Source organism: Zonotrichia leucophrys, chromosome 12 (genome assembly GCF_028769735.1).
Source record: "Zonotrichia leucophrys gambelii isolate GWCS_2022_RI chromosome 12, RI_Zleu_2.0, whole genome shotgun sequence".
Lineage (NCBI taxonomy): Eukaryota > Metazoa > Chordata > Aves > Passeriformes > Passerellidae > Zonotrichia > Zonotrichia leucophrys.
In genome coordinates, this window is record NC_088182.1 from 6,181,287 (window position 1) to 6,194,913 (window position 13,627).

A 13,627-nucleotide genomic window follows, 5' to 3' on the forward strand; every position below is an offset into this window, starting at 1 on the left:
CTTGGAGGAGGACAGATGATGAGCAGTAAATGCTGGCCAAGGAGTCAGTTGCTCCCCTTTTTGACCCCACAGGGGCCCCTGCTGTCCTTCCTTACAGGTGCTTCCATTGGGGTTCCTCTGCCACCACCATCAATTTCCCCAAACCCACCCCCTTGGCTGCTGGGTCTGTGGTCTCTGAATGGTGCAGGATTGCAGAGCCTCTAAATAATTGTCAGAAGAGTCATGTGTGTGTTGGGAAAACACAGCCTGTAATACAGGCCTGTGTGATGTGAAGCTCTGGGAGCAGCACCTGCTCTCTCCCTGCAGTGTGGTTTGAGGAGATGCTCCCATGGGGCTGATTTTGGCTGGATGCAGCACTGAATGACTGCTGTTCTGTTAATTCTGAGGACACCCTGAGCCTAGAAACCATTTAGTTTGATTTGTATCAGATTAAGAAAGTGAACTAATGAGCAGTGTGGACCCAGTCTGCTCCAGCATCTGTGGTGCTTTGGGTATCGAGTCAGGGTGCTGAAGGGAGCAGCATGAGCTTCTTGCACAGAACCAGTGCAGGTCCAGTGGGGCCAGGGCTGTGTGTCAGATAACCAACCCTGATATAGCTGGAGCAATTTGGTACTTGAGATATGTTTCTCTGGAGCTTTAATTGGGATTTTCATTTTCCCAGTCCCCTGTTATCTGTGCATGCTACAGGTCTAACACAATCCTTTCCACCTGAGAGTGTGATCTGAAAGGTGTTTAGCTAAATTTTCAGTGCCTCAGCAAACTGCACTGTTGTGAGCCTTTGCTTAGCAAAGTACAAAATTGCAAGGAATATGCAAATATTCTATTGCTCTCCTCCCACCACCCTCCTTCTCAGCTAGACTGCAGACTTGCTTATAAATAAGGGGGCAGAGCCCCTCTGCTTTATTTTTGCTAATTTTCCTGACTTGCTGAATTTCTGCCATTCAGTTTTCTAGGTGCTGATCAATTGCTCTGAAGCACACATAAGGATTAAACACATTTGCTCATCCTGCCTTGGGAGGGCTGGGGAGTAGGATGTGTAAAACAAGGACCTTTTATTTACTCACTCAGATCCTGGGAGCAGGGCTGGCCCCTTTTCTTCCAGTACAATGCAAGTGTGCTGGTTGCTTGTTAGTTCCTCAGGGATCGTGGCCCTCATTATAGAACCCTCATGAGACTGTTGTGAGGCTAAAATTCAGTTTGTAAACCTCTTTGAGACCTTGAAGGAGAAGAAAATAGCATTACTACACTATTGAAACTTAAAACTGTTAAGCAGTGTTAGAGGCTAAGCTAGATAAGTGATACCTCAGGGACTGCAGGTTGTGTTTAAGATGACACCAGTTTGCAGAAGAGGCATTATATTATCAGATTGTCTGCTAATGCAAATGAAATTATGGGAGAAAATAACTTCTAGAAAAATGTATTTTAAGCCTGTTTACTATGCAGCCTTCACCGCTGGGACTGGCATCATGAGGCTGTCAGGGGACTTGTGGAAAGGAAGAGTTGAAAGTAAAGCTGTTCAACTTCCATCAAAGGCTTAGACAGAACATCTTTATTTGTGTAATTATAAAGTTTTCAGTCAAAACTATTTTCAACTAATGCTATTTTCAACTCTAGACATGTCAAAGGTCTTTTGTAGGAGCAAAGCTCACTGCATAATTTAGTGAGGAAAGGAAACTTCTGCCTTTAGCTCAGAGAACAGCTCTGGGGGTTAAAAACAAGCCACCAAAGACAAAAAATTGGAAATTAATATTATAATATTGCAGCATTCACATGCCTCTTTCCAGTCAGGAGTGCTGATTTGTATATTTTTACTTGTTACCTTTGTGTTTTCAGTGCAAAAGTTCTTGTGATTTGGTCGACTGGTTTGTACAACATCAAATTGTAGAGCTGTTTCTTTGAATCAAAAGTATGCCTCCAGGTCTGTTGAATAATAAAGAGGATATATACTTTTATGTCATGGATACTTCAACTCTGCTTTATTAACAAAGGTTGTATTTCCGTTTTTGGTTTCCAGCCATAACACAAAAACAACATCTTGGCTAGATCCACGGTGCCTGAACAAACAGCAGAAGCCTCTAGAAGAATGTGAAGATGATGGTAAGAGACTAAAAATAGTGACATAATACTGTGTTTGGTCCATTCCTAGGTGACTCTTTTCCTTTTCTCTTTCTAATAACTAGTGTTCAGAAAGACTTTTAAAAAATTAAAAAAGATATATTAGGAAGTACAAAGAGACAATGTTGTAAAATCGCTGTGAATGTAACACAGCCACTGAGGTGCCAGATCATTTAATAAAAATCAAGGAGGTGCTACAAGTAAGTTTCTGCAGAGGCATTTGAAAAGCCAGTGGTGCTGAACAAGACTCAAAGCTGTCTGACATGTTTGCTTCTTGGATCTCTGTGTGGGAGGGAGTGACTGAGGCTCTGCGTGCTCCGCTGTGTTCCGCTCCAGCCGCCCGCTTCACGTGGATTGAGAGAGTCATGTTGCTGTTTCCCTGTCTGAGCAGAAATAACTCAATTGCTTCACTTGTGCTGTTAAATGCTGACAGTCTGTGCAGTGTTGTGATTGCTGAAACAAGTTCCATTTGAAAGGGTAGATTTCTGACACTGAAAATTTGCACTGAGATTTGGTATTCCTTGAGATGTTGGAAATGCAAGCCACTGTCCGATTTAGAGCAGCCAAATGCAGGAATGTTAAAGGAGGTCCCTTCCTGGACTCCTTTATGAGATGTTGGAAGAAAAAGTGAATTATGAAAATAGCTTAAATATTTGGGAAAACTTGTGAGGGAATTTTGGTCTACTGACCAGGAAAGGTGATGGTATTGAAATACATAATCTTGGCTAATACAGGCCTGTCATGGTAGACACTTCTTAAAAATTGAAGGGTTTCCTTTATCAGTGTTGGTGCTGTCCTTATAAAATCAGTTTTCATAATACAATGAACCACCTACGGGTGTCAGTCATCTTAATAAAAATCACAATTTTATTTCATAAAAGAATCAACTCAATCCCTTTTCACTGTTAGGTTCAAGTCTGGCCTCCAGAACTGCTGGTACCTGGTTTTACACATGTAGTTGTAAAAAAGATCTCCTATCTTTCAGTTGTGAGATTTTGCAGGGTGTGAGAATTTACCTCTGCAGTCTATGTGATGAAGCAGGTCACCAGCTTGCTAGAGCACAGTGCAGGATACCCTCAAACCACAGGGATGTGCCAGGCAAGGAGCAGCCAGCACCACAAGGCTGCAGAGGGGGACTGAGCTCCTCTGTTACACACTTCCTCACAGAAGGGAAAGTCTTACTCCTGTCCTCTTAGCAATTATAAAGCAAACATTGGAATAATTTATTTAATTTGGAATAGAAACATACAGCTGGTATTATTGTATTTCATTGAGTTCATCATTTTGGAGAGCAGTGGCATCTTTGTTTATCAACTCCTTAAAATCAGCTAATTTCATCTTCCCACACACCCCTTCACTTCATTCACCAAGTTGCTCATTAATGGATATTTTTAACATTCACTAGTTAAACCAGTTGCTTCATAGTTACAGTAGTGCTCTGCAATGCTTTGCTTGGCTGCTCTAATCTTGCTTAGCACATAATAATAATTATGTTTTAAAAAACAGGGAGGGGAGAAGATTAGTTAGGTTAGTTTTGCTTTGTCATAGAAGCTGGATGTTTTTTGGCAAAGGTCACTGTTGTGTGTCATTCCTTAAGAGTCAGTGGGATGACTCCTCTGTTTTGTTTGGTGTGTGTGTGCATGTGAGTTGCCAGGCTCCTCCCACCCTCTCTATAGATTTTATAAATGTTAGATATTGTTTCAGATTTGTTTGGGTGCAGTTGCCTTGTGCTTTTGTTTCATCAAGATATGTGTCCCTTTTTACTTGTTTCCCATTGTTCAGGCTATCAAAGGAAATTGCAATTTTTATTTCACACTAATGGTCCCAAACAACTGCTTTGATAGAGTATTTTGCAAAGAGGTCGTGGAAGTAGTTTTTTGGGTGTCCAGATGTTTTTACCCTACAACCTCTGTTTGCTTCTGTCACTCATTTATGTGGCTTAAACTTTGCTGTGCTGGGTCCAAGATTGTTTTTACCATCTTTGTTCTGGTTTTGTCACCATCTTTCATTTTCAGACTGCATTATTATTATTTATAGGCCAAGCAATACTTTAATCATCTGTGTCACTGTTAACTTATGAATATGGAGCAGATAATGATAAATGGAGCAACAGCGAATATTGATGGCTTTGTGTCTTTGAAAAATTATGTGATCTTTGTCCCAGGTGCCCTGCTAAAACTGGTGCATTCCTGTCTGTGCCTCACCAGTGCATCTGGACTGGGATCTGTGCCTCCAGTTAAACAAGGCTTCATGCCTAAATCATCTGAGTAGGACACTGAGGTCTGTTAGACCTTGTGTGCACATAAATTTAGGTGCTTTCTTGAAAACCTTGCTACGTTAGTTCCTTGTTTAGGTGCAAGGTTTCCTCTCAGATACCCTCATTAGTGTCCAGGTCTGGCCTTTTGCTAGATCCATGTGTCTGTAGAACAGATTGCAAAGGTTGGACTGTAGGATCTGAGGGAAAAGCCTCACTACAATTTCATCACAATTTCATGACTTTGCCATATCAAACCATGACATGGAAGTAGTCCATTGATGAAGATGTTTTGAGAGTGCAAGAACCACTTTTTTCATTATCTGCATCAGATCCATCAATATTCTGGTCACTGGAGTGTGCTAAATGGGAAGCTTGGGCTCGGTGTGTAGAAAATTAGTGCTGGTTCTGCTGTTTGCTCTAGGGAATTTCTTGCTTGGGGCTGGTATCTGAAATTTTCTTTTAATTTTTTCTGTCTCATTTACTGCTCTTCCCTTGGAGAAGAAGGGGTGCACACGGAGGAACTGGACAGTGAACTAGGTAAATCATCCATCTCTCATTTTGATACTTGATTTCAACTGCACTGTTTTGAGCCTTTAATTACTTTCTCCTTTGTATCATTTTGCATCTTTCAGGGTTTTTTTTTAATTTCAATAGGAGTAATTTATCAGCAAAACTTCCCCAGCACACAAAGCATTTATCTTTCCCTAGCATCAGATCTGCAGTGCTTTTCTTACTGATTCAGAGTTTGAAGAAAGCTAGAGAGCCCCAGTCTTGCAAGGTTGTTTCGAAGCTGCTTCCTCCTGGACTCTGCAGAAGTTGGGATCTTTTCCTTTGGCATCTCTGGCTCCACGAAAAAGCTCATGGATGCCAGAGATGAAATGAAGTAGCTCATGATGCTTTTTCACTGGGGCCCAAGACATTTCCCAGACAATAGAAGCTAAATGTGGTTCAGAAAGTTTAAGTATTACATCGGATGCTTCAGCTGAGCTTGTGAATGAAGCAGCTTAAAATTTCCCCTCAGTCAGTGATTTTGTAAACAGATGATTTTCAGTGATGTGGTACACTTTTATTTGCTGCATCTCTTTGTGAAGGATGCTGTCTAGATATCTAATCTCAGCAGTGCTCATTGTGTTTATACTGATGGCAGAGGTAGTTGTTATTTCTGTTCAGCTATGCTCTAGTGCACTTGCAGAGCTGAAGGGATAAGAGGTTGCATAGGATTTTATTTCTACCAGGACTATTATTGCTTTTTAAAAGGACTGTAGTTACAGTTCATAGTTCTGCATACTGGAGGAATTGTATTAGCAGAGAATTAAGCTCTGGTTTCTGTAATGACTTGCAAGGAAGTGTATTCTGCTCCCTGCTTCTGTGTGATGGATACGGCATCAGCAGCCAGCAGTGGGCTTGGAACACTCCTCCATGAATGATTCTTCTGAATAATATGCCTGGAATAAAATGCCTAACTTCTCATAGAGCAATTTGAGAGAAATGACAATTTAAAGAAGAATGCAGTCTCTTTAGTGGTCCATGAATGTTATGTGCAGCTTGCACAAATGATCAGCAGCAGACCAAGTAGCATCAGAAGTAGGTGGATGCACATCAACAATCTGCAAAGAGTTCTCACTAAGGTCTTCACAACTAGTGACTTAAAATGAGAGGGAGGTTTTAAAAAAGCAAATTTAGAGGCAATATTGAACAGAAATTAGCCTTCTTTCAGTCTGCTATCAGGAACTAGTGCAAGAGCAAAGCTGAAGAAATAGTTGCAGGAAAACTCATTAATTGATAAGCCTGACCCCAGACCTGCAGGCACTTATGTACACAAGTGTTCTGCTCCAACACCACGAGATTTTTCCTTTGTTTCAGTGCAGATAAGTTTTTTTGAGCTCACAGCCCATCAATATGCTGTTAAGATGTGCAAATGTTGCAGTATAAAGAAAGACATTTTCAAATTACTCAATTGGTTACACCAATATTAAGGAGAGGGCATGAAAACTTAGTATAATTATAGAAACTCAGGTTAGTAAAAACTGGTTGGCAAAAATTTAACCTATAAAGCAGAATTTGGCATGGCTTGGACCAACCCTCCTGGCTTCACAGGAGCAGTAAGAGCTGAGTGTGCTGAGTTCCTCTCCAGCTCCTTCAATGCATGGCTGCAGCTGAAATACCTGGTGGATAGAGAAATAATTTCTTAAGAATCCATCCAGCCCCTCTGTATGTAGGGCAGGATACTAGAGCATCTCAACAGGAATCCATGTGCTTATCCAAAGCTTAAAATTGTGATATTAGATATGTGCCCGTTGAATTTACCCACCTGCTGAAACATGCTCTGAGACTGCATTGGTGCTGCATGGATGTACCAAAATAAAAACCACATAGCTCACTCAGGCTCCTAATGATGCAAAATGTTTTTTGAAATCTCATATTTGTGATAAAATCTAATGCTCTGGGTCATCTTCAGTTTGGCAGGAGAGATAAATAAAGGAGATGAATAATTTAAAGCAGCTAGACTGCAACATGGCTATGGAGAATATTGTCTTTTACTTTAGAGAACTTATGGAAGCTTGTAGGAGTTGAAAGTGCATCTACATAATCATGAAGAAATGTGTTAAAAGCTGCAGTTTTGTATATTGTTATATCTGAAAACATGGAGATTAGTTCCTTTGAAAAAGCTGCAGAGATAGTAAACTGGAAAGATTTTGGCATTTTTGGGTTTAGTAAAGTGCTGGTATTCTGATCTTTTGTGAAAATACTTTAAATAGGAAGAAAAAAAATACATTAACTATCAAAATCTTTTGTGAACAGAAGAAAGAAAACAATTTCTTTTTTTTTGCTTAAACTTTAAAAATAAAAAAGCACTTAGCAGTCTAAAACAGACAAAAGATATTTAGCATGAGAGCTGCTGGAACTCATTTGAAGGCATTTGTGCATCACTTCTTTCCCTCATTGACTTTTTATTTTTCTTTCGCCCCAGCTTGATCTCTTTACCATTCTACCTTCACCACAGTGCAACAAACTAAATTGATACAACAGCTTGTGATTTTCCCAACTGCATGCTAGGTTGTAATTGAATCCCACTGAAACTCTTGGAGCCAGTCCCAGGGTGCTCTCACCTTCTGGGACTCCTCTGCAAACCTGAGAGTTCCTTTGTGAAAAGACTTTCCAGATTGGCCTCCAGCTTTCTGACCTTTTCTCAGATAAACTTGCAGGGTGTAAAGGAATTTCTAATTCTGAAGTGTTCAATCTCTGCTGATAAGAACATGGAGTTTTTTCATGCCCAGAAGTTAGCATTGGCTTGCATTTAATGGCTTATGTCTCAAGGAATCCAAAGATGTTAAACACAATGAGGATAAAATAAAGATAAGAATGGAAAACCTACCTTTTATCTGCAAATAAGGGGCACGTGGAGCAAAATTCATGAAAGTTGATTTCATCTAATCTCCAGCCAATTCTGAACACAAACATAAACTTTGAGTAATTAGTCCATGTGTGTTGGTATAGATTCTGTTCCTCTCCAGTCTTGAGATATTTCTATCCTTATGGCAACATTATTCTAATTAATGGGCCATTGTTGATTGTATTGGCTCAGCAATTGATGCCATTAATGGAAATAAATCTCTGCATTTGATAATGAACAAACATAGATTACTGTCGGTGTTGACAAATTTCATGTTAAATTTTGACAAATTACTTTGCATGAGCTATTTAAACTTGTATTATCCATCACTGTTGGGTTTTTCTATATTTAAATGAATGTGCAAAATTTGTGGGACCACATGTGCACAGTCCATAGTGTGGTGGAGGTTTAAATGAGTGGCACAAGGATCAGGCCCTTAAGAAACACATACAGGTTTAATAACCCTCAGTTGGATGCTGAAATGATTGCATTACATTCACTAATTACAGTTAAAGTACTGTCTGCAGTCTAGAAAATCAACAGGAACAAAAGCAGATCCATTTAAAAATGTTAATTTCATCTTCAGAACAGTTTTTTGTCAATTATGGTAATGAAAGGAAGGAAATCTCTGTTCCATGTGACTGTGGCAGTGTGTGTTCTTACATGAAGTGTTGTGCAATGAAATGCACCTCCTGGGTGGGTTCGATATGATGGCATACATGTTAAATCCACCTTGTCCTGGTTTTGTGTTGGGCTCATGGCTGAGCAGTGCAAATCCCAAAGAAAAGAGTGAAAAGATCCTCTTTTCTGCACTGGTGACCATAAATGGCTTGGCCCTGGTACAGGAGGTGGAAGTTGTCTCTGTCACTGGGCTAGAGTTTTTGCCATAGTCTCACCCACCTTCATGGGTTGGTGTTGAAATGCCCTGGCCTTTCCTGCATTGATTTCCCCTGCACTGCTCCCTCTGGCCATGGCCATGGTGGAGAAACCAGGGGGGCACTTGAGGCAGTTCCAGACAGGAAATTTATTGAGCATTTGCTCATTTAATGCAAAAAGCAAATCAAACATTGACCAGTGTGGGTGTTTTTCCAGTGATGACCCAGCACAGGGGGCTCGGGCTGGGGTGTTGGTGTCACTGTGCCAGCCCTCCAAAGGGAGCTGTGATCCTTCTGAAAAGTACCCAGATGAGTTGTGCACGTTGGGCAGGAGCAGCTGCCTGTCAGAAAACACCTGCCCTGGAGGTTTCAGTAATGCTTTTTCTATTTCCAGAGTTGCCTGCTGGTTGGGAGAAAATTGAAGATCCTGTATATGGTGTCTACTATGTAGAGTAAGTGCTGCTGCCTGCTCTGGTGGGGCTGTTGTGGGGAGGAGGGGTCCCTGCACCCCCTCTGTGCTTTGCTGGTACCACCTGAGGCCAAGGAGGAGGAGGAGACCCTGGCCCATGACAAGGCTGGGGGATGTTATGGGGTCTGGGACAGGGCAGCCCTGTCTGGCCATCCCCATCCACCCCAGAGTGGGCCATGGGGGACAGGAGTGCCCTGGGAAGGGGTTAAGCTCAAAGAAGGCAGGAGCAATCCAGGGTTGGGATGTGCAGGAGCCCCAGCACCTCACAAATTATAATGTTCTATCCAGAGAACATTAATGAGTGTGCATTTAGCTGAGTTTGGAGTTTGGTGGGCTTTGTGCCACACTGTGGTCACAAAATGAGTGTGCAAAGCAATCCACCAGAAGATGCTCAAAAGGAGGATTGGAGAAGATGGTGTGACCAAACAGCCGTGGCAGAGGCTCTTCCATCAGGCTGTGTGATTGTGAATACAATTACAGGTTTAATGGGACTCTCTGTGGAATTGGAGCAGCCTCTCCTTTATCGACATGTCATATTGCTCCTTTGGGAAAGCAGAGATCCGAGTTCTGTTTCATCACTGACCCCATAAAATGAATTTTTAATTATGTGTATACTCCTGTCTAGTAGGATGGCCTATGATAGCCCTCAGAGTAGACATGGAATACAGTTTCTGTCTGCTTTGGCTCATTTCTGACCCTCCCATCTGTGCCTAGGGAAACAAGGTTAGCAAACTGTGTAATTAAGGCTTGACATTTATTTACCAAAGACATCAAGAATATTTTTCAGCTATTAAATGCCATGCCAAGAGATCTTTACAGGATATTGTCCTGTCACTTTATATACACATGCCTGTTAGTTTTGTGGCACTCCTTACTGATGGAATTAAATCAAAAAGTAACTTCAGTAAGACAATAATTTTATTTTACTTGCTGTCTCTAAGCTAGCATGATGGCTGTAATTTCAGCATTTGTCTCTGTCCCTTCAAATCAGGCACTTTGTTATTACATAATAGTTTTTACTGAGAGACAATTGTATCATGAAAAAGTTTATATCATTTTTAAAGTAGTTATAATTTTTTCTTGGCTCTCCAAAGATATCTTGAAATGGGAAATCTATTTCAGTGAGTGAGTTAGAGCTCACTTTCAGTGAGGTAGAACTCACTAACTTGTTTTTTATTTAGTAAGTTAAATATTTTTCTAGTGATTTAATATTGATCTTTAACAGAAACATTTCTGAATATAAATCCCTGAAGTGCTTCTGTCACAATTACTTGAAAATATGGTTGGTTTTCACATGGTATTTTTTATAAAGGCAGACTGGATAGGAAATATAATAGCAATTACTCTTAATGGTAAACTTTGCTTTGTATACAAAGACAGGCTTTAAGGTAATATATTTTTTGAGGTCTTCCTGTTCCTCTGCTGTAGCAAAATCTCTACTGAAAATAGCTCTTGAGCAGTTGTTGAGGCATTCAGGGAGTCCCAGCCCTGCCCCTGCCACCACAGCATCTGTGGCTGCTGTTCTTCACTGGGTTTAATAACGTGGTGAATCCTCTGTTGAGTGCATGCCTTGTGTGCTGTGATGGGACTGGGCTGATTATTTTTTCTCTTCCTGGAACTGGTACAAAATACTGGTTCTCAACATCTCATAGTGCTCAAAAGCTGCCTGAGGAAAGCAGCTGAAGTTTCACTAAATGCTGGTTTCCACTGGGAGTATTTGCTGGTGGCTCATTCTGGATAGATTTTGATCCATTTGGAGCTCAGCTCACAGCTTGCATCCCTGCAGATATTTTTAAGACACCCTGTGTGCATTGATCAGATTGCTGACAGATGTTGGGGTTTGGTTTTCTTTGTTTTGTTTTTAACTTGGGTGAGCCAGGAAATGACTGCACCTCTGGGAATCTGATTAAAGCAGGGATGATACAGGCCTGTCTTTTAAAATGCAATCAGACAGTATGCCTTTCCTGCTTTAATCTCATTTTTCACAGATAGATCACTACTTTAATGTATTTGAAAGAACTACCCATCCCTACTTGAGACATCATATCAATACCAGAATCTGCTTGTTTTTCTAAATACTCTTTTCGGATGAGCCTGGCTCCACACCACTGCTGTTGGGTTTGTTTGGGATTTTACTCCTTTCCTCAGGAAGAGGAGTTCCAATGCCTGGGCCTCATTCCTGCCTGTTGCACCAAGGGTTTCATTGCTAACTCTTTGCTCTCTTCCATCTCCAGCCACATCAACCGCAAGACGCAGTATGAGAACCCCGTCCTTGAAGCCAAGAGGAAGAAGCAGCTGGAACAACAGCAACAGCCTCCAGAAGGTTGGCACCTTGAGGGCATGCTGGGTGGGTTATTCATGGGGGAATGTCCTCCCTGGCATCCTGCCACTGTTTGTGCTTCCCTCCATGGCAAAGTGATGTGCATGGCAAAGGCTGTGTCTGTCCTGCACAGAAGATGCAGCAAAGAAGGAAATCTAAACTGGATCACTTAAGTGTAGAAGTTTTCTATCTTGTTAAACAGGATTTTTCTTTGAATGTCCTTTGTTTCCTCTGGAAAGTTTCTAGACTTCATAGAGAGAGCTAAAGCAAGTTTTCCTCTTCAGTCTGCTCCATCAAGTCAGTCACTGTAGGTGTTGTTCCAGTCTGCACTGGGACTCAGGCTGTCAGAGGGGATGAGGAGTGGGCTCTTACATGCACTAGATAAACCCTGAGTGAGAGATTTCTTAAACCAAGACCTTTGTATGTTGTCAGACTCTAAAATCTGAAGTAATTTCCTTATTTTGAAACACTTTATAAAAATTATTTTCCTCCCTCCTGGCCCCTTTTTTTTTCTTTCTTACTTTTTTTTTTGTTCAAATGGAGCCCATCTGCAGTGAGGGCCCTGTGGTATTTGGGTTTGTTCTTCTACTTAGATGCCATGAGTGGCACATCATGGCATGTAAGCAGAAGTACTTACATGCTGTGATTTCAATTTCATGTCAAGTCCACTGAGATGCAAATCACATCCCAAGTTTCAGTGTGAGATAGGATGTCCCAGCAGATGGCTCAGTTGACCTGGATATAGAGATCCTTCAGAGCTGGTTTTTGAACATCCCATTCATTGTATTCCCTCTGTCTGTGACTCTGTTTCCTCTCTTGCCATGCTTCTCACCTCTCCTCTGCTTGAGCCCCACGCTCCCAATGTGTGCAGCAGCTCCTGGTGCTGTTGTGAAACCAGTAACATTTCCCTCTCTGCCCTCTCCAGAATGGACAGAGGAGTGTCCATCTCTCCCTCCACCTGCTGCTCCAAACCATGTTTCAAACAACCAAGAGGCAGCTCGGGAAGCACCAGTACAAGGTAACAGCCTTGTTAAACCCGTTGTAAAAGAGCAACAAGGTTTTTATTCCTGAGAATTCCCTCAGCCACCACAAGGGCAATATTTCCATGACTGGTGACACACCAGGCCCTGTGCCTACTTACCTGAATTCCCAGATTTTGAGGCTAGTTTATTCCAAGACTGCATTTGTTGCTGAGCGCAAGAGGTGAATGAGATTTGGTGCACACATCAAAAAGAGGATTGTGGCTATTCTTCCAAGTTTTCAAACACAGTGGACTTACTCAGAAGTTGTACTTATGTACAGGTGCTCTGGGCTATTACAGCCTTATTTATTGTGTCAGTGGTTACAGACCAGTTGTTTGCCTTAAATAACTCACCGGACAGGACATGAATCATTCCTGAATTTGCAGCATGAGCTGAAGCATTGCCAGGTCAGGTCACCAGCAAAGGCAGGGAGTTCCACTTGTACCTGTGGCAGTAAAGTGCTCTCTGGTTACAAGTGGTTGTAAGTAGGCTTAGTTTTGACTACATCTGAATTGCATAGCAGGTGAGTAGCATTGCCCTGGTCTGCAGGAGCCAGAGCCTGGGGAAGGTGAGAGGGAATCTGGCTGGAATGCGCCTTCCTGACAGAGCTGGGAAGTTCTCCCATGGTCTCTGAAGGCAAATCTGACAGGAGTGCTGCTGTCCCTGTCAGCCTTTTCTGCCAGGAAAAGCCAGGAAATGCTCTCTGCAGCAGGAGGAAGCAGATCAGCCTTTCCAAAACAGACATGGGATTTCACAGCACCCAAATCCCCCAGCACAATTCTAAGGGGTATTAGAGTACATTAGAGAAATCCAACCTGGTAGCAAGGAAAAACCATGGGAGATCTGAGGCTGGCACCCTGACCAGCAGGCACCTGAGTGTAGAGAAGTCATCAGAGTGCCCCAGAAATGCTGATCTTCCTCCTGGAGGCCTCTGTGGATGCCACCTTTGCCTTTCCCACAGTCAGGCTGAAGCAAGGGCTGCCCAGGCATCCACACATGGCAATGCAAAGGAGCTGTCACACAGGGCTGATGTTGGGAGCTCAACATCACCCAACAACCCAGCCACCAAAACTGTGCAGCAGTGTTAGAGCAGGGCATTAACCTGTCTCAGCACCACTCTGAGTGACATGCCCTGATATCTGCTGATGACTCCTTTCCTCTTTCATTCCTTCCTT

The 13,627-nt window shown here is 42.1% G+C and overlaps 1 protein-coding gene across 30 annotated transcripts in view; it reads left to right on the forward strand.

Annotated features, from left to right (window-relative positions):
- MAGI1 (membrane associated guanylate kinase, WW and PDZ domain containing 1) overlaps positions 1–13,627 on the forward strand; it is a 328,676-nt gene that overhangs the window by 258,049 nt on the left and 57,000 nt on the right. For 14 of the 30 annotated variants that reach the window (XM_064724276.1, XM_064724283.1, XM_064724273.1 and 11 more), the window contains exons 6-10: positions 2,015–2,097; positions 4,871–4,909; positions 9,036–9,093; positions 11,345–11,433; positions 12,356–12,448. In XM_064724276.1, the coding sequence (XP_064580346.1) occupies positions 2,015–2,097; positions 4,871–4,909; positions 9,036–9,093; positions 11,345–11,433; positions 12,356–12,448 (362 nt within the window). The remainder of the gene's footprint in view (positions 1–2,014; positions 2,098–4,870; positions 4,910–9,035; positions 9,094–11,344; positions 11,434–12,355; positions 12,449–13,627) is intronic. The other 16 variants (XM_064724291.1, XM_064724294.1, XM_064724292.1 and 13 more) reach the window with 5 other exon arrangements.